Source organism: Falco rusticolus, chromosome 10 (assembly GCF_015220075.1).
Source record: "Falco rusticolus isolate bFalRus1 chromosome 10, bFalRus1.pri, whole genome shotgun sequence".
NCBI classification, from domain to species: domain Eukaryota; kingdom Metazoa; phylum Chordata; class Aves; order Falconiformes; family Falconidae; genus Falco; species Falco rusticolus.
The window spans coordinates 10,422,693-10,449,074 of NC_051196.1; the positions used below are offsets into that span (position 1 = coordinate 10,422,693).

Genomic DNA, 26,382 nt, shown 5'->3' on the forward strand with positions numbered 1-26,382 from the left:
AAGATTTGCTAAATTGTGAGGATACAGGGGCTTCCCTTAGCTACAGTAAGAAAATTAAGCTTGCCCAGAGCATATCGCAGTTGTAATAATACTTACAATGAACAGTTGGGGTTTGGGGTATTTATTTGTAAGCCCCAAATTATAAGATGCATATTTAAATGCATGAAGCTTAGCTTGTTCAGTATGGATAATTGAAGGGTTAAGATATCCTGAAAACTTGTATCTAAAGCATCCATCTGCTATAAACTAGTGCTGATATTTAGGAGTCAGGTGAAATCTTGAAACAGAAAGCTGCATCTTTTAGACTGCAAGTGCACAAGGTAGGCATTCCCAGTTGTGAGTTAAAGATGCAGCGATGTGTAAATTCCCACTGTTTGTGTAAACATGAGAAGTGAATTAAGTAGCTTACCTACTTGTTATCTTGTATGCTTCTCCTGCTCTGGAAATGTCAGTCCAGGTTGTGTACAGTCCTCTTAGGGATAAATTTCTAGTTTTCTAAAAATTTTTGCTTTGAAGTTGACTCTGAAGTGCAGTACAAGGTAAGACATTTTACTTTGTTGACAGAAGTGTTGTGTACAACCTGGGATGCTTCACAGAACCACTGCCGCCTCAGTTGAGAGGGTTTTTGTTGTTTTGTGGGGTTCTTGTGGTTTTTTAAGGTCTCTGATCAAAGCATGCTGGAAATATATAAGCTACTAAAGAAGTCAACAGTACCTTTGATTAAGCTTTTACTTAAAACGTGTTAATGCTGGATAATTGATTTACCCGTATGGCAGGATGGATTTCCCTCTCTTTCACATACACACACCCTACACCACCACCACCACCACCACCCCCCGATCCTTTGGATGGCTTAGGATTGATGAACAAGGATTGCAGTCAGTGGTTGTGGAACAGTACATCCTTCACAAGTTGGAGGCTGGACCTGCCTTGGAAACTCGGTTTGAGAACTTCAACTAAGTTTGTTTCAGTAATTGAGGGAGTAGACTTTCTTGTTGTTGTTTTCCACTTTAACTGTGTATGGGTCTGTCATTGCTAAGAGTAATTGATTTTGGAGTTAAATGAGTAGAATTATAGTTCTGGCCCAAAGGACTTAAAAGTTTCTGTTGTCTGTTAATTTTTAAGTCTTCCTACCCTCCCCACTGTTGAAAATATAATACCTGGTTCCTTCCCACACATGCACAGTGTCTTCTGAGAGACTGGAATAAATGAATATTAAATACTACATCGTAACATAGTTTTTGTGAACTTACTTTACCTGCTTTTAGCATTGGCGGACCCTATTTTTAAATGTAAAATACAATTGTTTTGTTCTGTAACTTCCACTGCACAAATTCTGGGGTGCTGTGCTCAACGAAATGTCTGTAGCGCTGTCTTTAAGTTTTGAATTTTGGGGTATTTTTGTTGCTGTGTTTGGTGTTTTTTTTTAATAATTAAAACACTTGTGATATTGAGCTTAGTCCTTTTCTTATGAGCAGTTCTTCTCAGAGTAACTGATTTTTATTCCATTTCAGCTGTATTCATTTCCAATGAAATAAAACTGGATGGTTTTGATCAGCAGGACCTGTTAAAATAAGGGATCCAGAGGCACAAAGGAGTGTGCTAATTGAATTCTTAGTTTAATTTGTCTACTCTTTGTAGGAGATCAGCTGTTATTTTACAGATTTTGTATTACAGCAATACTTTTTTGTAAAAGCCTCCTTAAAATATCCATCTTGACATTTGAGAGGAAATCCAAAAATGTCTTCCTAGAATACTTGTGGAGATCTCTGTGTGTCTGTAAAATGTTATAAGGCACCCAGTAAAATATTTGCAGCACTCTGAGGCAGAATTCACTGGTTCCTGCTCAAAGCAGAGGTGCCTGAACTGGTTAATCTCATTCTGGCCACTGTGGCTGAGTGTAGGAATTCCTTCGGCACTGTTACAGTTATACTCGGTGTCTAGTGATGTGAGGACCAGTACTTGTTGTTTCCAGGAGGCTGTAGTTTGCTTCATGTGTAGGCAATAGCCATGTTTCTTAGGTGTCCTGCAGCAATCCCTTGAAACCTGGTCTTCCAAGAAAGGCAGGTCCATTTTGTTTTCTTTGTGGAGGCAGTTTCTGGAAACCTAAGGAGTACATGTGCTGGAGGATTGATTATTGAAGCAGGGCAAGTTCCTTCGGTAACAGCAGTGTGTTAGTGCTCATTTCCAAGAGCGTGCATCGCCACCTTTTTACAAGGGCTTGGTTAGTTCCCTTGTGACGTTTCCTTTTGATGGTTGTCCAAAATGAAATATTTGAACAGGCCAACATAAGCTTACTTCAAAGAATAAGAGCTCAAAGAGTCTAATCTTGGCTGATGAGAAGCTTATACTAGATCAAGCTTTCAGTAATGGTTGCAAACTAGCAAGCTTTGTTGAAAAGACTTTTTAACTGGGATTTGCTGTATAGGTAGAGGGGTGTGAGAGGAAACAAAAATCTGTGTCTGAAGGTCAACTGATTAGTCAGGATGCTGCTGCTGATGATACGGTCTCCAGACCCAGTGTATGTATGCTAGACTTTAGACTGTATCAGCAGGGCTATGTACCAGTCCCCTACTAGGGAGGGAAATACTTCATGCATAGCACAGACTTTCAGTCTAAATAGGTTTGATTCCTGGAAGTGGGATGGGTTGACTTTGCTTTTGTTCCAGTTTTCATTCTCTGCTGTGAAGATGGTCCGTACCTCTGTCCATGAGGCCTTGTCATGGGACTACACCAGCCTTGAAACAGACATTTTTCTGCTTCACTGAGAGAAGAACATGAGATTGGGTTTTTTGGGGGGGTTAAATGTGTTTGGCTCTCCTTCAAGAACCAACCTCTTTTCCTATCTTACCATGCTGTCTGAAGCTTCATACTTGGAGATGCAGACAATGCAAAACAGGGAGGGAGTGATGGATAGACCACGTACGGGTGTGCTGCTAGCCACAGGGATCTCTACAGGCCAGAGAAAACTCTCAACAAGAACCGCATGAAGAGCCTTATGAAATTCAGCAAAGGGAAATGCCAAGTCCTGCACCTGGAGAGGAAACACCCCATGCCCCAGTACAGACTAGGGGCTGACCAGCTGGAAAACAGCTTGGCAGAAAAGATGTTGGGGGTCCCTGAGCCAGCAGTGCTGCCCTTGCAGCAAAGACAACCAGCAGCCTCCTGGGTTGCATTAGGAGCAGTGTTGCCAGCAGGCTGAGGACAAAGATCCTTCCCCTTCCCTGAGCACTGGTCAGGCACTTCTGTGCTCCTGGGTCTAGTTCAGAGCTCCCCACTGCAAGAGAAAGTTATTTTAGCTACCACTTATTCCGGGTTTTGGAGCAACAGAGAAGTCCTTTGTTAAAATAGCCAGAAGTAAAAGTTTTAAGTGTTTCCCCTTTTAAGCAAGGAGAGATGGGATCTGAGGCCCTGAACTGGAAGTCTTGAGTGATCTGTGAACAGGGTGAAATTCAGAATATTTTCCTGTGGCTCGATTATCGCTATGACAGTCTGGAAAACTCCTGTGAGGTGATGCCAGGATATGACTTGTTCTGTCTTTTCTCAGAGATGCTAGCAATGAACAGAATTGGGTTTGCTGGCGGAGTGTGTGTGGACAGTATATTGATCTATTGAGAAAATGCCTTTAACTTCCTGGAGCTGAAGGGTGTTCTGTGTGCATGTGGAGTTTTTCTTCTGTTTATTGGAGAATTTCCCTCCCCCCACCCCCCCCCCATGTCAAAATGGTTCATCTTGTAGCTTTGTGGCTGGTTTCAATTCATGGGCTGCTTCCCTCCAGCTGGCTACTTTTTCCTTAGGAAGGCTGGGGAGCACTTTTGGGATGGTCAGTCGCTTGAACAGCTGAAGGCTGTGTCTCTGCCTTCCCCAGGGTAGGGGGATGCTTGCGCCCTGTTGCGAGGGGCTGGGTAGCCGCAGCCGCCGAGATGAGAGGTGCAGGAAGCTGTTGGGTCGCTGCTGCTCTTTGTGTGTGGTTAAGGACGGGATCAAAACACGAGCTACTGATCTTGCTAAGAGCTTGGGTCTGGAAGAGTTCCAAACCCAGATGTGGGTCGCAGGCTGCCAGAGGTTGGCGAACATGCGGATGGTGAGTGGTAAAAGGATGACCTCAACAAGCAAACCAGGGTAAAAGCACTTCTTTGTTCCAGAGGGTGAGGTGCATCTGCATGTACGAGAGCCACAGGGCTTTCTATCTTCTGGCAGTACAGAGAGTTCTTGCAAATAGCGTTACGGACTTCAAGGAACAGAGAGGTGCCATTAAAACAAAACGGCGTCCATATATCAGGGAAATATGAAGCATTCTGACAGCTGCTCATTAAGTACTGAAGGAAAAGGAAAATACCACTGCTTTAGTTCTGAGATCTTCCTTTGACTCCTACAGAGAATTTCATACTGAAGATTCTGATGTAGGATCTGCTTGTTACTTCCAGCAGCCATGCCCGTGTGTGCCAGTACCCATCTTGAAATCATCAGAGGGACGCCAGCAGCCCTTGAGCAGAAACTCTCACCATTACTGAGTGTGCACGTGTCCAGAGCCACACATCTACACCACCTTGCGAAGATACACAGGGAGCAAAGAGAAATAATCCTTCTGTTTCCTGCTAGTTTGTACTGTGGTAGTTAACTTTGGAGATGGAGTACTGCTGCGAAGGGAAGCAGATGATTTCCTTTTTGTAGCTGTTTTTGGTTCAGTCATTACACAGAGGGACAATGAGTGTCTTTTCAATTGCTACTTGAGGAAACCACACCACGGTTTTCCTCTGTCATTGCAAAATAGTGCTTTTACGATACGAGACGCTTGTGTGATTCATGAAGTTACGAATTGCACTTCTTTTACAATAAATATGTTTGTATCTTGCAGAGAGTTGACTCTTGCCTAGAGGTAACTGAAACTGGTGGTGCTTGTGTAAAGAGGTCTTGACTTCCAGATGGGTGGTTGGCAGACGTAGTTGACCTACTTTAGCTGTGACCTTGATTTGCTCAGAGGTGTTTATGTACTCGTGATCAGCTTTGCTGCATGATTAAGCTAGTCACATGTCATCTAACTTTTTTTTTGAAGGGATGAACAGTAAGATTTGTTTTTACTGTCTCAGTAGCCTTGTTACAGGGATTGGAGAAAGATTGGGTGCAAAGGAGGGGAATCCTGAAGGAAGGAGTCCCAAACAGGCTGTGGACAGACACTGTCATGTGATACAATGACAACATATCATTTGATTCTCATCTACAGGAGAAGTTAATCAGGAAGTAGGCTACACGGCATTTTTTTCAAGTAGGTCCTTGGGGCACTTTGGCAACAGCCTGGGCATCGTAAATGGAAGATTTGAACTTTGCTTATATAAATGGGTAACTTTTGTGTTCCTTCTCGTAGAGGACTTTTTTGAGCTACTGAACAGCTAATAGCTGGAGGCTGAAAAAATAGTTAAATACTCAATTTGTCAGAAATTTAAGAAAGCCTTGCAAAAAACCATGTTTCTAAACTGGTCACTGTTTATTGTAGCAGGGCATGCTGATTTTTGCTCTGATCATTGGGTTGACATTTTCTTAACTTTTAAACCTGATTTCAAGAGACATGAGTGATTCTTAACTCCTGTAATGCTAAAATGTAGGGCTATGGTGGTTAGGATTGGGCTGAGCATTTGGGACACGGTAGAAAAAGGGCTGACGTGAAATACTGACAATATTTGACAAAAAAACCAATATTGAGAATTCTGTTTATGTAATTTTGTTCTGCTTAAATGGTCAAGACACTTAAAATAGCTGCTTTGAATCTATCAAATGTAGATGCTTGGTTATAACTTAAAATAGCAGCCCAGTTGAATGGATACTTGATTTGAAGTTTTTTTGCTGTAAAACTGCTTTGGAATTTTTGTGTTAATATGAACAACAAAGCAATTTTTATTTTTATTTTTATTTTCATTGAAGCATACTAGTGACTTATGCAGTGTTCTGCTTATTAAGCTAAAATGCTGACTGTGGCAGGCATTCTTAAAGGGAAAGGACTGTTAAACTTACAAACCCCTGTGTGGGTTTTTCCCCCCTTTTTTCTTTTTTTTTTTTTTTTTTTTTTAGTTGCAGCTCATCACAACTTTCCATCTGAAGTCATTGTAAGTGATCTATGAAATTATATTTAGTAAAATGCAAGTTCAACAATTATGGTCACATATAGAGGCGCTCAGGAGCTTCTGAAGTTAATTGTAGGTGGTTGGACCATAAATTTTAAAAATTACTTGTTTCTAGTATGTGCATTATACAGTGCTTGGGTTTTATATTGGGTTCCAAGACTGAATCATGGATGCGGAGTAATTGGGCAGCATAAAAAAAGAGGCATTGTAGGTAGGTTGATGTGACAGAATTTTTATCACTGAACTCATAGGGCTTAGCCACTGGCCACATGAAGTTCAGCTGTAACTAACTTCTGCACATCAACTGAGACTGAAGATAATGGTTTTGGATCTGAACCAAGCACAAAGAAACGGTCAGTGACTGTGGTTTAATTGGTGCTTTGTAAATTAAGCTGCAGTAATTTCATAAACCACAGTAACATTACAGAGTTTATAGTTGTTGGATTATTTTGAGTAAGAGGGACAAAGCAGCCAACTAGGAAAAGGCTGATATAGGAAGAAACTAAGGCTTGATCTACAAGTAACTGTATTAGTGTGAATGAAAGCCTTGTAAAAAGAGTGTCATTATGGATTTAATGGCAGTTTATAATTTGACTTAAATTTGTACTGATTTAGCTTTTGTCAGTGACCATTTGGTGTCAGCTGGCCTCATAACTTACTTGTACCGGTGTGTCCACATATTCGCAGGTAACCCGACTGCCTTTTAATTTTTGAGAAAGGACCATAGAGAAGTTGTCGGCTAATACGGATGGTGAGCCCTCAGCGCAATTTGGAAGCACTGCTTCTAGAACAACAATGATCCTCTGTTCAAAAGTTGGTGGTATTAAGGCACTGACTTGCCTGATCTTAGATTTAAGAGCTGTTGATCCTGACTCTTATTACTGTAACAAGATCAGTAATTTAGGTAACTTAAACTTTTGAAAGTTTATACGTTCTGAATATTCTGGCAGAGCTGAATAAAATTATACCGTTGATTTAGAGTTTTGTGAGGTTTCTGTAGCTTATAACTCCTCGCATGTCCATGTATGTGATTCACTGGAATCAGTTGTGTGTTCGTGTTGACACAATACTGGTTGATTGACTTCTGAGTGTGACAGGAGCTTGCCGATCTGTGTAATTGGGAAGTTCTGCTGTCACAGGTTAGAAAGGTTGTCGTGATGTCACAGATGCATTAACCAGAAAACAGTGTATCCAAAAGGCTTTCAAAGGGTTTTTGCACCAGGCAGGCTTAAAACTGTTTCTAAGTCTAGCATAGTAAGTTTGGCTGGAAAAGTTGTTTTGTGACAGAAGTCTGGAAGGGAAGGACATCCACCTGCAGAGCACCACTAAGTTTACAGCGTAGCTGTGAGGCATAGTTGAGGACTTGAGTTACAGTATGGGGTGTGGATTTTATTTAAAAACTTGAAGCCTGCAGAACAGAACAATGTTTAACTGCCTTTCCTTTGAAAATACCAACTGTTGCAAGGGTAACTAAAATAGTAAGCCAAGCACAAATGTCTCACTGCTAGGGCCACCTTAATAGTGAGGCAGCAGCAAGGGAAGGGATAAAGCAAATGAAGATTTGTCCTTTGCACTGTAACAGCGGTTTGACTCGTTCTGGTAACATCTGACAACAAATGTGTTAAGATCTGATCTTTGTTTGTGAGCGGAGTGATTTTGTTCAAGACCAAAGAGTGAAATGTAGGGCCAGAAGGTCGTGATGCTGAAGAGATTCCTTCTGTTCCAAAGCTTGGGCTGTTGGAGATGCACATCCCAACATCTAAGCCTTTTGGTGATGGATAAAGCTTCTGTGCTTTATGAGGAAACTAAAATTCAGTCCTTGAGTAGAAAATGACTATTTGCTGTTTTAAACTGTGCCTAAAACAATTGTGCTAAACAAACTTGTTTTGAAAGTGTTTAACCTTGCTGGGTTTTTTCCCATTCAGGTTTTTGAAAGTACTTGACTAAGAGAATATGAGGCATGGAAGAGTTTTAAGGTGATCAGCTGCTTCAGGCTGAGCATCATCATCTTTCCCCAGGTGGACCTAGGCTTCCAAGACAGGCTTTCAGGTAAAAGCTCTTCTGTGTCACAGCTAATGCCATTTAGTTATGAATGGCCTTTTCACAGGGTTTCTTTTTTCAACAGTATAATTATTTGGCAGTCTAGAGGATTAAGATGTGTACGTTTTAGATGAAAAAGCTAATTAAATTAGTTTGTACCTTTAACTAGTCTTCTTTGACCATCGAGTTTTTTATTTGTCATCTGCTGTGGGTAGGGGTGTGTTTAACCTGATTTTCTATGGAAAACTTCTGATTTCTGTTCTGTGAAATTCAGTGGAATTGGAACTCTCAAAGCTTATGAACTTCGATAGTGTAATCTTCAAATGGAGAGACATACTAGAACTCGTGTTCCCACTCAGCGAAAGACAGACAGAACTTACCCTGTTGTTTACGTTAGGTATGTTCGTTGGCTGGCCAGTTAACATAAGTGTAAACCTGGCTTTGATAAAGATAATGTTGACAATTCCTGAAAAACAGTTGTGTTCAGTAGCGTATTTTGAGAATGGTCATGGTTTGTGTGCAAGATTCAATACACCAGTAACTGGAAAAGGAGAAATTGCCTTTTATCTGCTTTACAGCAAAAGGAAATAATAGAATTGTGATTCTGGCAGTTTTAAAGAACACTATGTTGGAGATCTGATCTTTTTGTTGTTTTTGTTATGATCAAAAATATGTATGTTTCTGCTTCTATTAATGCAATGTTTTTTGGGTTGATGGGGAGGTTTTTCAATATTTTTTTTCCCCCCTAATGTTAGACAATCCAATGGCAGACCAAAGGATGGACATATCTTCTACAATTAGTGACTTTATGTCACCAGACCCTGCTGACTTGATTTCCAGTTCCCTTAGCACTTCGGGAATGGATTGTAATAGGAAACGAAAGGGAAGCTCTACCGATTATCAGTAAGTTGGATTTCTCTTAATTTAACACTGCTAAAAGAGGTTGTAACACAACAATACAGTGGGGGAGATGATAGAAATACTTCTAGCAATTTCTAAATAACCTTTTCTTGACAACCTGTTGTCAAGATTTTAATAAAGAAAAAAGCTACTATGCACTAAAAGGAAAGTTCATTACTAAATAATAAAAAGAAAGCCTTCATCTATGTGCAGCTAGAATTGAGGGCTATCAGATGGGGGGAGGCTGAGCAAAGAAACCCTTGGCTGGTAAGGGGGGGAAAATTAATACTGTTGAAATGTACGGTGTGAAGGGTGATTATATTGACCATTTACATAGGAAAAAGTGTCAGCTGGCAGGAGGGAAGATAATAAATTCATTAAAAAGCAGAAGCAAAACTGGGAGTAGTTCCTTTTTTTCACCTTTTTTTTTGCCTTTTTTAGTCACTTCCTGTCAGTGTGCTGCCAACCTTTGCTTGACAGTGCTATTTTGGTCTCCCAGTTGAGTGTGGATCTGAATAGTCTCAGGTTTGAGGCAGTAGATCTGCCTTTGATTTCATCAACTGATTCAGTCTTGTATTGGTCCTCGATTAGGAATAACAGGCTGTTATTCCTGACAAAATAAAAATCCGGTTTCTTCTGAATTGGTGGTAGAATGTGGCTTTGTTCAAGAAAGCTGCTTCTCTTTAAGGGAAGCTGGCTAATAAGTGCTCAGAAGCACTATCCCAGCCACAGCTTCTCTCTCCTGAGACAGGTATTTGAAATAGAAAAAAAAAATCACATCAACTCAACTTTAGAATAGTGAAGGTTGTAGTAAAGTTTGCTAGATTTCCAAATGTGTAATAACCTCTGCACTAGGTACACCAAGATCAACCTACTTATTCTTAAGTCCTTGTGCAAACCTCAAGTGTGTTGCAATGTTACAAAGCCTAGTAGCTGCAGGTTAACTTGGGAATGGGTCCCATCGTTGTTAATACAGCTACATAGTCCATTTTTATGTAACTCGGCATGATTTTTATTGTTGTGGGCCTTTGGATCGTTGGCAGTTCTTGCAGGGAGGGGTAGAATTTGTAACGCATGCTGAGCATGACAAGAATTAGGTTCCCTGTGCGTAGGATGTATTTCTAGGAGAAGTTAGACATAAAACTTTAAGTACTGTTTAAAGACTATGGACATACTGCATATGTACCCCCCCTCTAGTAGGCATTTAGTCTTCCTGAGAAGTATGAGTCCCTCTAGTTGAATTGACTACTACAAAATTCAGCGAACAGTCTCAATCTTACCAACTTCCTCTTCTCTAGAAAGGATTTCTCCATCTTTATTCTTCTGGGTAGGAAGCATTGCTCAAGTCCTCTTTTCCAAAAGGCAGCTTGCTCTTGTAAGTTCTGCCCTTTAGGTTGTGCTTTTCTAAAAAATACGTATAATACTGTTTCCTTGAGTACTAAGTAAAGTAAGTTTACAACAGCTGTCGTCATACCACAGTTCATGTTGTGTTGCAGAGGAAACGGTGGCTAGTAAATATTCCTATTTTAAAACAGAACTTGAGGTAGACTTCCTTGATCCTTCCTTATGTACGTACATATTGATAAATGTTCAGAAATGCTACTGTTCAGCTTTTGCTGCCTGATAACAATTTTTTTTTTATATAAATTGTCAGTGTCCAGCTTCATTTACCCATGAAGGCAGGGAATAAGGAAGGCAGAGCCTGGCTGTTCTAGCGTGGTTCTTTGTTCACCACGTGTACAAGCAGGCATGTGGATCAGCTGTGCTTTCAGCTCTCCACACCAGCTTCTTGTCAGTTCTTTCTCCTGCCACTTTTCCCGGAAAATTCCTGTCAACCTTTCGCTGTCACTTCAGCGAAGGTTGTCCATTTGCCACTACAGGCTGTTTTAGTCAAACGCCAGAATCCAAGATTTCATGTACAGGTCTATAAACAGTTAATTTTTTTCTTGGGAGTAGTGTTTTCAGTTGAAATAATGTAAGATAAGAAAGTGAACTATCCTGAAGCGTTTATAACTTACCTTATACCTCTTCTAGAATTTTTTTTACTTTCAGGGTTTTTCTAAGGCTAAAAAGAATTTTGTTACAAGCAATCCCGTAGCTAAAGGTGGCATCACAAGTGGGAAACCGATGCCTCGTTTCTGTTTCCAAGTCCTGTTACAGACCTGCGTGCTCTTTCTTTGTGAGCATCAGAAGTGCGTTGAGCTATTGCCTAAGACAGTAACTCAAAATGTGCAAATTGAGAGATGAAGAAAACCTTTCGCGTTATTCAAGCTTCTTTTAAAAACCAATTGCAAAGATAATTGATATAGAAGTGCCATGAATAATATATGAAAGACTACCATGTTTATTTTTGGGAAAGCTAATGTCTCACGTTGAACAGGAATAACTGGTATGTTAATGGCTAATATGAGAAGACTTTTCCTAAGGCTTTTATAAAACAGCCTCTTAACAAAGCTCAGTGGTATTTCAGGTCACTTTACAGTCTTGAAGTGATGCCAACAATTAGCTTGCATGTAGAAATTCTGCGTAATTTTCTTTATGATATGATAAAGTCTGTATAAAGTTCAGAATTAGGACTTTAATACTGACTAAAAGAAAATGTTTATCTGTCCTGCTGGGCAGAATCAAAGACTGAGAAACATGAGATACTTCATTTTATTTTTATTTTTATTTCTGACCTTAGAGTCCTCTGAAATCCCATTTATCTAACCACAAGGGCAACATGCATAAAGCACAGATCTTTCATTTCTGAAGATGAAACAATATCTCAGTGATTTGCATAACATAATTTAGGTTAGTTGTTTTACTAGTTTTTCACATTAAGTGTAATGAACTATGCTATCTTTTCTTAAAAAGCAGAATTATTCTTTCAGAAAGCAGATGAATTTGAACAAGTTTGTTTCCTCAGAATGTGTTCACTGCTATTGTCTTGTTTTCGTTGTGCTTTTTATTTCAAATAAGAATATAAATTAGCTTGAGAACTTCAGCAGAAAATGCAAGATGTTCTTATTTTCTATATGTGGTATACTTTATTTTTCCTTTTTTTTTTCAGACTTGATGGCTTTCCTTTTGAGTAAGTATAAATATTTTAATAATTGATTTCACTTGAAAAAGATGTTTGGTGTTTTCCCTCCCACTTACTTTAAATTTCCAGGTAGGAATTAAACCAGAATAAGCTAGGCCTAAAGGTGGCTGTTTAAACACAGTTGTACAGATTTATGTATATCAAAACATTTTCTTCCTGTTATTTACCAACACTGTAGTCTTAGGCATTCAACTTTTTTTGCCAGATATGGCTGTGAAGACTTGTACTTTCCTCTCCTTATTTCTGTACCTATGGTTACAGTATTAAAATGTAAGGGGGGGGGGGGGGAGGGATCCTTTCTATTCTTTATGCCTCCTTTTTTTTCTTTTTTTTTTTGTCATGTTGAGACAAAAGCCATGTATCTACAGTGGTAGTTGACGCTAATTTCAAATGTGCTTGTCATAGTCTTTCCTTCTGTCCATGCGTTTGGTCATCTTAATGTTTTGTTGGTCTAAATTATTACCATCTCCTACTCCAAAACTGGCTGGCTGCCATAAGGCAACCTAAGTGTAGAGCACACAGGCATCTGCACAAAGTAATTAGGACAATTTATGAATTATATGCTAGGCACTTTAACTGCCTGTGGTTGACCTTTTAACTCTAGTAAACGCAAGTTAGTAGCCCTGTTTCTGATGAAGGCATGAAAAAATATCTACATTGATACATCTTACCCCCCCCCCCATCCCAGTTAACTAAAAACATTTTTATAACAGATGATAGCTTTGAACTGCAGCATGTTTTACTGTCAAACACATCGAACTGTGAAGTTTTATTAGCTCCGAAGGAGACACAACTAATTTAAGAAAATGTTTTAATATTGCAAAACCCACACAAATTCTTTAGTCCTTCCAGGTTCTCACTTTTATATTCCTATTTTTGTGTTTATGATTTAAAGATGACAGGAATACTTTATTCTAATTTTATGATAAGCTGATAAGTTTTGCTAATCCTGCTTAATTTGTGATATATTGCTTTATTCTGTTTCTGCAGGGAAGGTATGGATACAGATAAAGATGACCAACATGGAAGGTACTGTTGATGTCGCTAAAGTGTTAGTTCCACAGTACTGACATAGGATCCTGTGTGTAGATACGTGTTTTCAGTGTCACTGTAGTCATGTGTCCCAAATTGTTTCTTTGCTGGGACAAAGGCTTAAGATTGTTGAACAAATTAAAACAGACAAACAAAAAAACCCCCAATACTTTGAGCCACGATATTATAAATAATTATCTTCTCTGAGGAAAGGTTAAATAAATGTTCAAATTAACCCCCCCCTGATTTTTGTGAGGATCAGTAGTATGTAAGATACGTTAAAATAATTGGGTTTAGTGGTTTCCACACTGTAACTTTGTGATACTGTTTCTCAACAGATTGGAGTATACAGACCAACAAGGCAGAATAAAAAATGCAAGGTAATACTCTAAAACAAGTATACTGAAAAGAATTATCTCTTGCCTTTTTGCCTATGTGAAATATTTACATATTTACATATTTCTTATCCTAAGAATCATTTTTTCCAGCTTTGACCTTCTCTTACTTTTCTATATATTTGCACTGTTAACCTTTTGCCTGTATAAACTGCATAGTTTTGTGCAGATACCAATTGGTAGGTAACTTGGTTTTAGTCACTTCGTTAATGTTGAAATTGAAGTCTCTATGTTTCTGATTATGTTATATTCTTCATCTTGTTTATTTCAAACTCAGTAGTGGGCTGTGAAACTGTTAACAGTGACTCTTTGATACCGGGAAAATATAAAACAAAACTTAAATCATTTAGTGTTCATCATTGTTTTTCCTGGTGAGGAAGACTTTAGTTCAGAGGTATCTCAAATACTTCAAGTGGAAAGCTGTAGGATGAGTAGGAGGCTTACATTGCCACAGCAAAAGGTAGTTTTAAATATTTAGTACATTCATATAGTATACTGATCACAAATTCTTAATTGAATGCTTTATTCAGTGTTTACATAAATACTGGAATTTGCTTATCTGTGACCTTTCTGATTCCAGTTACGTTTCAGTGTATATTCTAAGAACAAAAGTGGCGTACAACAGTAGAAATCTCAAGATAATTTTGTACCGTTTAGTGGATTGTTTTGGAACTGAGGATTCAGTGTACTGTATGGCCCACACTGTATGTGTGTTCTGCTAAATCAGAACCATGTGCTGCAGCTTTGCCTATTGTTTGTGTTACTCATCCAAATAATGAACATAAAATGATTGAAGAATTCTGTATGTAGATGTAGTTTTCACAAGGATAAAAGGGTAACTTAATTATCAGGAGGTTATATTTGTGGGTTTTAATGCAATATATATATATTTGTGGGTTTTAATGCAATTTATTTTCTCATGCCTCTCCCTTTTTCTGTACCGCCTTACTCTTCTAGGGAGGCTCATAGTCAAATTGAAAAAAGGCGTAGAGATAAAATGAACAGTTTTATAGATGAACTGGCATCTTTGGTACCAACGTGCAACGCTATGTCTCGAAAGCTAGATAAACTCACTGTCTTGAGGATGGCTGTCCAGCACATGAAAACACTACGTGGTAAGTTGACTGGGGGTGGGGGTGGGGTGGGTGGAGGGGGGTGGGTGGGCAGGACTGTAGGAGAGTGGCAGAATGGGATTTCCCCAAAGCCATACTTCTTCTCTCCCTTTCTTGCCCTTTTGCCAAAAGAGTAAGTTAATACACTTTGAGAGGACTTCTCTCCTTTTCTTAGCAATGATGCAGCATATTTGGTTATAGCTTACTGGTTCATGGTGTAATATCCTGATCTGACTGGGAAAACTTGTGGGTGAGAAAAGAATAATTTGACATCCTCTGACATGATTGAGCACCGTTGCTAGATGCAATGATAGAAAGGCAGTGGAGGCTGGAGGAGGGAGGGAGCAAAGGGCTGGAGTGGCTGGATCGGCTGTAGCACCAAGCAGTGTTCTTGGGCAGTGCTCTTAAGCAGGCAGTGTGTAAAACCTGTTGGACAGAGAGGTTAGATTTTAGGTGTAAGTAATATTCCTACAGGACTTCTCAGGTTTTGTGTTCATACCTTTAGCTCTGTGTGAAAGGAGGGAGAGTACTTTGAAAAGTCAATTCTAGTCTCTAACGAGTTTCTGTTGAAGAACCTAAAGGGAAGCATGCAGGTTTGGAAGATTTTGGGTTGTTGCAAATTCCTGTATGTCCTAAAGCTTCACAAAAGAGTGCATCAGTGCTTGGGCACAATCAGTGATGAAAGCTTAAGCCTTCAAGAAATACGCCCCTGAGAAAAGATAGTGATGCAGCTAATTTAAAGAGTCACAGTTCTAGTTTCTAGGAGAATTGGTGTCTTCCGATCATTTATCCTAGCGTTTTGAAAGGTTTCACTTTTTCTGCCACTTGCATTTGATCAGGTTAGTACTTCATAGCACTTCAGTGGTTCCTAATTTGACTTTTGTCTTTATGAAGAGAATAGAATGAGAAGAATTACTCTTTATTAAGCAGCTGCCTCATTTGTTAGTAATTTTGGGCTTTTGACATTGCGAGATGATGTTCTGATGCTGTTTTTTGACTTTGGCATGGAATGAGAGAACTGATTTGTAAAGTTCCTAAGTGACTGTTTATGTGACCTTGTCACTTTATAAATTATAAAGAGAAGAAATAGCTTGAAGGTTTTTATTCTTTAATATCTTTTTTAATCCACACCCCAATTCTGAGGCAGGACCATAAATTAAGGACACCATTTGCGTTAAAAAATATGTCAAGGAACACTTAGATCTCAGAAGGCATTCCATTTGCATTACTACATAACACAGTATTTGTGCTTAAGCAAAAAAGTTTCATCCTTTTTTAAGTTAATACCAACAGAGCTCATGTTAAATCAAAACCAGAAAACAACTTTCATTTTCAAGAACACCTGCAGTGAGTAACAGTGTAAGAAGGAGCCAAAGGAAAATTGCTAGTTCTAAGTATGTATTGTTAAGTTTGTGACATGGGTATTGTTTGGTGTTTTGTTTTTTTTTTTTCTTTAGGTGCTGCAAACCCATATACAGAAGCAAACTATAAGCCTGCTTTTCTATCAGATGATGAATTAAAACACCTTATTCTCAGGGTACGTTTCAGTTTTTAATTAAGAGTTATCAATGGCTGTGAATATAACTCTCCCAAAGCAAAACACCAGGTTTTTTCGGCCTTGTATCTCAGCTTGAGAATGTTCTGAATATGGAGGATAACAAAGAAATCTGCAAGCCTACTGCATAAAGTCAGTGGGTTTTAATGATGACTAGTGTCGCTTAATTTAAGCGGAAAAATATGCGAGATCTGAGGAAACTGGTATTTTGATGGTAACCACCAGACTCTTAAATTTATTTCATGGAATTTACCAAAATCACATAAATTATTTTCTTACAGACTTTCTGCTGTGGCCTACCTTGACATGATTTTCAGTGTACAGTGATATAACAAACACCTTTTTTTTTTGAGGTCACTGATGTAACGTGACTTATTATGTTTGGCTGCTTGCTGTATACTTCTTTTATAGCATGGAGAGCCTGTATCATTTGTCAATAGTTAAGCTTTTCTTGTAGGTTGTGTAATTTCTGAAGCACTGCAGTGTCCAGATGCAGCATATGCAGAATTCAATTTCTGCAGCATTGTGACTCTAAAGCTATAAAATTAGGGCCTAATCCTGCATGCTTTTACGTGACTGAAAAAGAGTACTATTGACATGGGAATTACTTGCCTACAGACACATAAATAAATACCCAGGTTATATCCGGTTTCTAGCAGAGGAACTATGGAATAAATACAGTTAAAATATTATTTTAATTTGAAGGCTTTATTAAACATAATCATAATTCTATTGGACAAGACATAGATTTTTTTTTTCCTCATAGAAATAGTTTTACATTCTTGGCCTGATGCCCAGAAAGATGCCAAAAAATGTTTGCAGATGCAAAAACGCTTCATTGTAATTTCATATCTTGCCTGTTGACTCAGTTATCTCTAAATGTTAAGACAGCTCTCCTAGTGTAGAAGTTCTACTGTATGTGAGGTGTTTTTAAAGGTTATAATGATGGAATGAGGATGTTTAACTCAGTAATTTATTTTTTTTTTTATCCCCTCCCCTAATTAGGCAGCAGATGGATTTCTTTTTGTTGTGGGTTGTGACAGAGGGAAGATACTGTTTGTTTCAGAATCTGTCTTCAAGATCCTCAACTATAGTCAGGTATTATTTTCCATTTTAAGTAGTGTTAGGCCTTAAAAGATTTGAAGGGTGTGGGGTTTTTCTATGATTATGCTTTTATATGGAGGGGTATTTATGTGAACAGCTTGTCGGGAAAGCTGAGGTTTGTTGCGAAGAAAGAGCTTTGCTCTGCCATGTCATTAGAGAAGATTTGTTTCTGTTTTCTGCTCAAACTAGGGAGGTGAAAAGGAACTAAATTTTCTTCATTGATTGTTGCATTCTGATCAGGGATTACCCTCAGGCTTGCAAAAGCATTATCTAATTGGGACGTAAGCAAATATTGAAAAATAAGCGTGAGGTTCTTCCGGTAGCTTCACGTGAATTTTTTTGACTTTGTTGTCTTCCTGTCCGCTCTGGTTTTTCTAGCATACTTAACTGACGAAAACTGGGAAGCAATTATACCAAAGCCAGGTTTTTAATATATGCTTAACGTGAGGCTTAACTTGCAGCATATATTGTATAAATAATTTATATTTACATACTTATATACAATAAGTTGTATAAATAATCTTTTCCACTGTTTCTGTCATCTGCCCTCCTCAATAAATTTAAAAACTGAAGTAGCTTCAGAAGTTTACTTCAGCCAGCCTTTAGTTAGGTGTATACTACCTACTTACTCATTATCTAAATATCGAGAGAGAACATCTGCAGTTAGGACTTCTTCCTTCAAATGTGTGGCATATGAAGTGAGACTGGAGAGAAACCAGAATGTTTGGTGGTGGTGGATTGAGCATGCTATTCCTGCAAAATTCGTGCTAACACTTATGAAATTACTATGTAATGTAGTAATAACTTAAATATACATAGAAAGCATGCTTTCTGTTAACTCCTGGATCTCAGATGTTTGATGTTCCTTGGTTAGGCCTATATGTAAGAGGATTGTTTATAATGATTGCTAAAATTGAGAAAATGTTACTGAACAATGTATTTTCATTTTTGACTGATTATTCAATCTCTACAGAATGATTTGATTGGTCAAAGTTTATTTGATTACCTTCATCCTAAAGACATTGCCAAAGTGAAGGAGCAGCTCTCTTCTTCTGACACTGCGCCTCGAGAAAGGCTTATAGATGCAAAAAGTGAGTGAAAAACTAGCATGTAGTCAGTTGCACTACTGCTAAATATTTGCCATGTCAAAAGTGAGTGTGTGTGGGGGTGCGGTTTGGATTGCAGGACAATACCCAAAAAACAGTCTGAAACAGACACCTGAGTGTAGAAGCTGGTTGGTTTGGTGTGCGCTGCAGTATAGATCTATTAGTTTTACTGGCTTCACCTGTGAGGTATCCTCTTTTCCAGGCAACAAAAGTTTAATTTTTCCCATTAAAACATATGAAGCATTTGTTCTAAGTCATTGTTCTTAATGGTCAGGGTACACTTGGTATTAATTTTGGTAATCCTTAGCTGTCAGTCAAGTTAGAGGATTCTTTTTATTTATTTATATTGTCACTTCCATCAATGACCTAACCTTTCTCTTAGCAAGGTTTTTGGCCTGATTCTTGGAATCATTTCCTACTATGTCTCTTAGCCCTGTTCTGCTCTGGTATTTTAAAGCAGTTCTGTATCTCTGCCGCTTGTGAGGCGAGTAGGTGTTTAATTCACTCTCTTAACAGGCATCTGCATTGCTTAAGTAGAAGGTGGTATGTTACAACTGCAGATTTCCAGGTCATTAAGTCTCATGCTTGTCAGGAGCAGAGATCTCTAGGATCTAGGATCTCATCTCGAAGAAGCCACCAGCTCAACTTCAGAAACTGAAGCTGGGAGAGATCATTCCAGGGCATTGAGCCTAGAGGCTCCAGCTGGATCAGCTGAAGTTTTTTCTGGCTCCTGGTTTTGTCTGGTTGTCACGCATGTATATCCAATGCTAGCTCCTTTTTTTTGCATGCCTCTGACAAAGTTAGGCAAAAATAAATACTATGAATTACAGTCTTCCCATCTGCTATGATAGACTGATTGGTAGAATTTCAAGAACTCATATTCTTAAAGAGTACTAGTATGTATGTATTTATTTTTATGTTGGCATGAGTGACTCAGGCACAGCTTGTACTTTCACCACTGAACAGCAGTTTAGAGTGCATGTGGTACAGGACAGTCTGACCTCCTTGAGGTGACCTCACTCAATTCTAATTTTAAGGGAGGCACACTTTACACTAGAACATTGGCATCGTTGTTTTCCTCCTTGTGTTAAAAGCCTACAGGGCCTTAGAAGTTTTTGTACGTGTTTTATAGCTGTTTGTTTATACGTGTCCCCATGCAGAAATGATTGAAGTGGATAGCAAGCTGTGGAAAAGTTGGTATGCGATTTAAATCCTCCACCAGCTCTTGGAGCACTGTCCCCTGCAGCTCTAGCTGCATACCTGGTGTTGCTAATACCTGTGCTCCTCATGCACGCCAGGCATCTTCCCGGAGCTGTGTTTGTACCGGTGCTCTGCTCTTGGCTCCCAGGGTTGATAGGTGTTTCGGTACTGTGTTTCTCCAGTTCCTTTCCACAGAAAAGAATCTTAAGAGTCTCCTGCAAGAATATGGTCAAGGTCAGGGCTTACCATTAGGGTATGTTCATACGCACATATTTCTGTGAGGCTTGTGAGGCTAGAGAGGCTTCTTGCACGTAACTGGAGGTCTTGGGGATTTGCGATCTCTGTGTAGGTCACTGCTGCCTTTTTACCTCCTTCCGTCAGAACAGTGAAAAAATCTGATGTCTAGAAACAGCAGTTGAGATGGACCTGGAATGGCACTGGGCCTTTTTTGCTCTGTACATACATATGTGCTGTCTGGGTGGGTGTAGTGGTAGATAAGACTTCCAGTCTGAAGGGTCCTATCGAGTGTATGGAGTACTTGCACCATGTTTGAAGTACTGCACTAGTTATGGATAAATAATCTATTTTTAATCACTTGATTAGTGGTCAAAGAAATCACAGTGTTTATTGCAAAACTTGTGTGGATTTGTACAATCTTTTGCTATTTTTTGCATTTAGACCCTGTGCTCTCAAGCATACATCGGTGTTTTCACACTAGAAGGTGTAATCAGAAATTGTAATGTTGATGTGGTCAGTTGAGTCCTGCACATATTCACTTACATGAAAATCTCCAAAAAGGACTTCTGCTTCAGAGGAAGGATGTAAAAGTCCCAGCAAAGCTGAAACACTGTACAGTTGGGTTATAGGATGTAAGCATTTGTGTGGTTTAACTTTTTACCTGACAAAGGAGGATTCCTCACTTCCTCTGTTTGCTACAGCTGGACTCCCAGTTAAGACTGATATAACACCTGGGCCATCACGACTATGCTCTGGAGCAAGAAGGTCCTTCTTTTGTAGGATGAAGTGCAATAGACCTTCAGTGAAAGTAGAAGACAAGGATTTTCCTTCAACCTGTTCAAAGAAGAAAGGTAACAATTACACATTTTATTGCCAAATGTAATGGCTGTCAGGTTTGGGTTTTTAATACAATTTCTCGCTTGCAGTGGCTGACTTATTTTTTTCTTACTGAACCCTGTCAGTGTTTCTTACTAAGATATTGAACTATGTCTAGGCCTGTTATTCATACTGCACACACACATCCTGCCCCCAGCTCTTATACAGTGTATTAGCATATAAAGCAGAGAAGAGATTTTGGCTTTCTTGAAATCTTTGCAGTCAGTTCGTGCTGACAGCTGTGGTGTCATTATTGCATCTTCTTTAGACATTGATCATATAACATTCAGTCTTGACCTTCTAGGCAGTGTCTCCAACAAAGGGGAGCTGTTACCCATTCTATCTCTCTGCTCCATGTTTGACAAGTGGTATTTGGATGGATATCCACCTTGAAAAATTAGTTTATTCTGAGTTCATCTGTGGTTCTGGTACATTCTGATTACTGGAAACATAGCATTTTTATACCAGAAATATTTGATCGTAACATTATCAAAGTTGGTAATACTTTTTTCCTCTGTGGGGTGTTACTCTAGAGGTGTTGGAATATGTATTTAGTCCAAATTCAGAAATTTATTCTTTGATAATAATATTATTTTTTTCCTAATACATTGGATATACTTTTGGTGTTAGTGGAAAGTGTCAACTAGAGAACTGAAGGCAGTTTCAGTGTGTTGTCTCTGGATGTGGCAGCTGTCCCAAGTAGTTCCTGCTAGATTCAGACACGGCTTCAACCTGGGATGATGCTTTAAAGTGCTCGTTCGTGAGGAAGCCGGTTTGTGCAGTTGAGCATAAGCCTTTTACCCCGCCTCTCTGTGAAAGTCTTCCTTGCAGTTTAAAGGCTTGCTCAGTGCTGAGGAATAGTTCTCCTTTCCAACACTGACTGCATTACCTGTCATTGTGCACCTTCATCCTCGCCCCTGTGTACAGCTATCCCCTGTACACCTCAAACAGGGTATATTCGGCCAAACAAATTGTTCCTGGTTTTTGTAGGAGCCTCATGCTGAATTGAAAAAGAAGGCATCTATTTATTAATATACTAATTCCTTCAACAATCCTTTAGATTATTTGCATCCTTTGCTGAACCAATAAAATGGGATGCAGTTTCTACTTAATCAAAAGTGACCTTGCGCTGAACTATGTGATGTTTCAGTATAAACAGTGGTTTTGCAGAGATAAATTGCTTATTGAATTACCTCAGATTAGCTGCATAGAAGCAGGTGCGCTGGAAATCCCTGGGTGAACAGATTCCCAAATTCCCTGCATAATAGAGGAGATGCGTTATTAGCAGAACTGAGATGAAGTTCTCCAAAGCACTATCCATGATCTAACTGCTGGTTTTGGTTTTTGTTCTTTTCTTTTTACAGCAGATCGCAAAAGCTTTTGCACTATTCATAGTACAGGATATTTAAAAAGCTGGCCGCCAACAAAAATGGGACTAGATGAAGATAATGAACCAGATAACGAGGGTTGTAATTTAAGCTGTCTTGTTGCAATTGGACGGCTGCATCCTCATGTAGTGCCACAGCCAGTCAACGGGGAGATCAGGGTGAAACCTACAGAATATGTTTCTCGCCATGCAATAGATGGGAAATTTGTTTTTGTAGATCAGAGGTAAGAATACTTGTAGTAACTTCCACAGTAAGTCACTGTTCAGTACTGCTTTGCTGACAGCTTTACTTAAAGCAGTGTAAATATTACTGACAAAAGAAATGACTGTTGTTTTCAGCTTTTTACTGAATCCTGAATGCATGTGATTTTGGTTTTTGAGACAGAGCTCAAAGGTATTGTTCATTGCTAATGATTAAATTTAAACCCCCAAACCCCTCCAGTAATATGGCTTACTAGACGGAATAATCCAGGGATCATTTCTGCCATTATTAAGGGAATGTATATATGTAATCCTCAGAAGAATATGCTGTCCTGTTTTGAAAATGGAATCTGTAATTACTACCTCTTTGTTGTTAGAAGACTTTTGCAAAGACTATGTAGTTAAGTTATTGCACAGGCTGCTTTAGGCTTTGATAGTGTATACATTTATTTTCGGACACATTCTGCTGAATTAATACTTCTGTATGTGTAATCTTTTGTACGTATAAGAACAAGCTTTTCATAAGCTTTACTTCTTGGAAAAGGTTTGAGAACTTGTACCAGTGTGGTATCTTCTTTCAGATATCAGGTTTATTTATTATCCAGAAAGCTAATTCTTATCTTTTTCAAAGTTGCTTAAATTTTATGAAGTAGCAGAGAGACATGACCTGGGTCTTCCTTCAGAATAACTGGCATCGTCAAGGGAAGAAATGATGGGTGAAGGATGTTAGTGGAGGGGTTACATTGGGCTGGTTGGAGAGGGATTGTTTGGTTCCCTCCCTTGCCAAGATGGATTGGTGCTGCCCAGGTGAGGCTGTTTCAGGTTGCCTGGGGCTTAGGCTCGTTTGTTTGCAATGTATGAAACCCCGGGCTCCAAAATCTGACAGAATCTGCCTGCTGGAATTTCTTTCAGGGGTGCCGCGGTGTGTCAGCTGAATTCTAGTGGACTTGAGAGCTGATAGTCTGGAGGGGAAGTGCAATAAAGATAATTTTTTTGTTAATGTTATCTATCTGGTTGGAGTGGTTGGGTTGTTTGGGTTTGCAGGTTTTGGTTGGATTATTTGGGTTTGGTTTTTTTTGTTTTTAATTTAATAGAAAGCTTTTTAAAGTATCAGCTCTTCAGCAGCAGTGACTGGTGCAGATGATCACTCTGGGAGCTATGAGAACATTCGTAGCCTTTCTGCTGCTCAGCAGGTGTGCCATTCTGTTAGGCCAAGGCATGAATGAGCTTTATTTTCAAAAGATCAGACGTATTCCCCTGATGGAGAATTTTGAAGTATTTCTAAAATAATAAGACTCAGAAAACACTGGCCCACTGGATTTAAACACATATGCTTTTATTCACTTGTTTTCCAGCTGTTGTTTACAGACCTTGGAATGTGTATACTCCTTCAAAGGTCTCTTTGGGGAATATTTTATTTATTCTTATTTTTTTTTAGAAGAAAACCTCATCTGTAGGCTTAAACTTGGCATCCTATGATCTGTGCTTCCACTGGAGAATATTTAGGCACCTGTAAAAGTTGAAAATTATTAATCTATTTCTACGTTGGGATTTTTTGTTCATATAGACTTGCACTGTGACTTCATCATTTGTCCAAGGGAATCTGGGAAAGATGCTTAAAACTCTCTGTGACCCTAACTTTTTGTCCTGCTGGATTGCATGGTCCTTGGAGAAGAGCTGCTGTAGATTAGGTACGAGCTAGCTGGGCTACTGCAGAGTAGCCCAAACTCGACAGTTACTGTCCAAATGGCAGTTTACACTGGAGAGAGTTCTAAAGAGAACCATCCCACCTCTTACTCCTTCACTACTCTTAATGAATCTGGATGGTGAATTTGAAAGTAAAATTAAGTTACATGTGCAGATGACATAGTATACAGCTTCAGAATTCAAAGCTGCCTTGTTAAGTTGGGAGAAGCAACCTATGGAGAAAAAGTAAAGAAAGGATGAGATTCAAGGACAAGAACGATTTCCTTCCTTGCTTAATAGAACATGGTCAGATACTGAATTCAGCAAGTCTTTTGACATCTGCTGTAATTTCGTGCATCTTCTCAAAAAGCCTGTTTATTCTTCTATGACAGTAAATGTAGAGGTTTTACAGTTACTTGGTGGTGCCCACAGTGGTTGTTACCCATGACTGTCAGGTTTCCCACCACTGCAGTATTGTTAAAAGGCTTGGTTACTAAAGTTCTTAGAAAAATAGTGGAATAAGGTTGACTTAGTTCCTAGCTCTTCCTTTTTAAAGACAGACTCTACGTTTTGCTGCTTTGAGGTTCTCCACAGGCTCTCAGATAATTCATCAAAGCAGTCTTGGAGGTGTCAGCAGTTTCAGTGTCCTGGGATAACATTCACCAGACAAAAGCCAGTTTGAAAATTTCTGTCGCATGAATACTTGTGATGGTTCCTTCTCCAAGGCCGAGGTCATAGAGCGCCCTGTCAATGAGGGCATCAGGTGTAAGCCACCCGACGGGTGCTGAATGCTTTTAGTGTGCCTGGGGAAAATACAAAAACGCCCTGCATTTAAATACCATGGGGTTTGTGCTTCAGTGTTTTTCCTGCTGTTCTTAGTCATAGTTATTAATATGTACTGATTTCTACACTGGGCTTTTTTGAGACTGCTGAAGAGGTGATGATCTACCTAGGCTTGTTCCTTACTACCCTTCCTATTTAATTTGCATTGGAGTAGCTTGGAATTGTGACTTTCACTCTGATTTCTTCAAGGAACTATCATTTTTTACTTCAGTAATTTTTTTTTCCCCAAGGAAAACACAGAAAATCAAAGTTTGCTGTAGTTCAGTACTTTTGTTTGCTTCCTGTTCTTCTACGGAGCATCTCAGACTCTTACCTGGAGTCATTCAGCCATGGTACTTTCTGCTCTGATGTTCTTGAGGAGTTTCACATGGGCTCCTGCAGATTTGATTGTGACCATGTTCTGTCTTCTGAATTAAATGGTGTGCGTTTCAGGATCTTTCTGGACCTGGATGGCTTGTCCTGCTTTGTTCCTTTCTCAACTGTTTCTTCCTGCACCAGGAAGTCTTAGAGTGAATTCCCTGGGTGGTGGCTGTGTTCTGTGCACAGTGGTAGCAATAATGTGCTGTCCCTTCCCAGATAAGCCATACTTTTGAGGGTATGTGATCTTTTGAGGGCAGAAGGCAAATGTACAGATCCCTAATGTACAAGGTGACAGCAACTCTCTTTTCTTCTCCCGCCTCCCCATCTGTTTTGTTTTTCATGTTGGTATTCTGGGTTAGGTGAGCAACCCTAGTGAAGTTGTTACACCTTCTAAACCACTAACAAGTCAAGAAATAATTCTTGTAGTCTTGTTTTAACATGCATATCTCTGGGTGTTGAGCATACTGGCCCACAGTAGCTTTTTCCTTGTCGAGAGCGACCCTTTCGCCTTGCGTTGGGCTGTTGTATGGCTCACTGTCACTTACTGCAGTGTTACATTGCGTTTTCCTCTCGGACTTAGTTTAAAGCTTGGGTTACCATGTTGATGTACAAAGTTTTTTTTTCCTAGATGTCCTCCATCCTTGCCAGCAGCTCCTTGAACACTACTGAGTCAGATCAGGAATCCATGTCTTTCCCATGTTGCAGATCACAGGTGTATGTCGTTGTAAAGTTTTCTGAGGAGGAAGAAAATGAGTTGACTTTGTGGCTGGTTCTGATGAAACAATAAGTTCGTTTATTTGCTTCTCCATTTTCAATCGAACACGATCATGAGACATAGTAGGTCTCTTAGTGCTTTCTCAGGAAACTTCTATTTGCTAACCTTTCTTTTTTATGGGTGTGGGTGCAGGGTTTGCTGGGGTAGGTTTTTTGTCCCACTCTTAAGGCTTAGGATTTGAAGGGAGAAAATGCTCCTGAAACACTCGTTATGCTACAATTTGGCCTCTGTGCAGCAGCTGCACCATGGGTACACGGGGAATGTGGCAGTTCTTCAAACCTTTGTTTGGTTTTTGATGGTATTTTATGCAGAACACCTTGTATTATCTTCTGACTGTGACAAGGCAGCTTGATTTAGGTTTAAATTCTG

The 26,382-nt window shown here is 39.3% G+C and overlaps 1 protein-coding gene across 4 annotated transcripts in view; it reads left to right on the top strand.

Moving 5' to 3' along the window:
* Positions 1-26,382, top strand: part of ARNTL (aryl hydrocarbon receptor nuclear translocator like) — a 53,180-nt gene that overhangs the window by 18,025 nt on the left and 8,773 nt on the right. For 3 of the 4 annotated variants that reach the window (XM_037401604.1, XM_037401605.1, XM_037401603.1), the window contains exons 2-12: positions 8,045-8,168; positions 8,915-9,062; positions 12,112-12,132; positions 13,135-13,173; positions 13,515-13,556; positions 14,529-14,686; positions 16,141-16,220; positions 17,244-17,336; positions 18,316-18,433; positions 20,587-20,736; positions 22,126-22,372. In XM_037401604.1, the coding sequence (XP_037257501.1) occupies positions 8,923-9,062; positions 12,112-12,132; positions 13,135-13,173; positions 13,515-13,556; positions 14,529-14,686; positions 16,141-16,220; positions 17,244-17,336; positions 18,316-18,433; positions 20,587-20,736; positions 22,126-22,372 (1,088 nt within the window). In that variant the 5' untranslated portion in view covers positions 8,045-8,168; positions 8,915-8,922. Of the gene's footprint in view, positions 1-8,044; positions 8,169-8,914; positions 9,063-11,742; positions 11,853-12,111; positions 12,133-13,134; positions 13,174-13,514; positions 13,557-14,528; positions 14,687-16,140; positions 16,221-17,243; positions 17,337-18,315; positions 18,434-20,586; positions 20,737-22,125; positions 22,373-26,382 lie in introns of those variants that run through there. The other variant, XM_037401606.1, reaches the window with a different exon arrangement.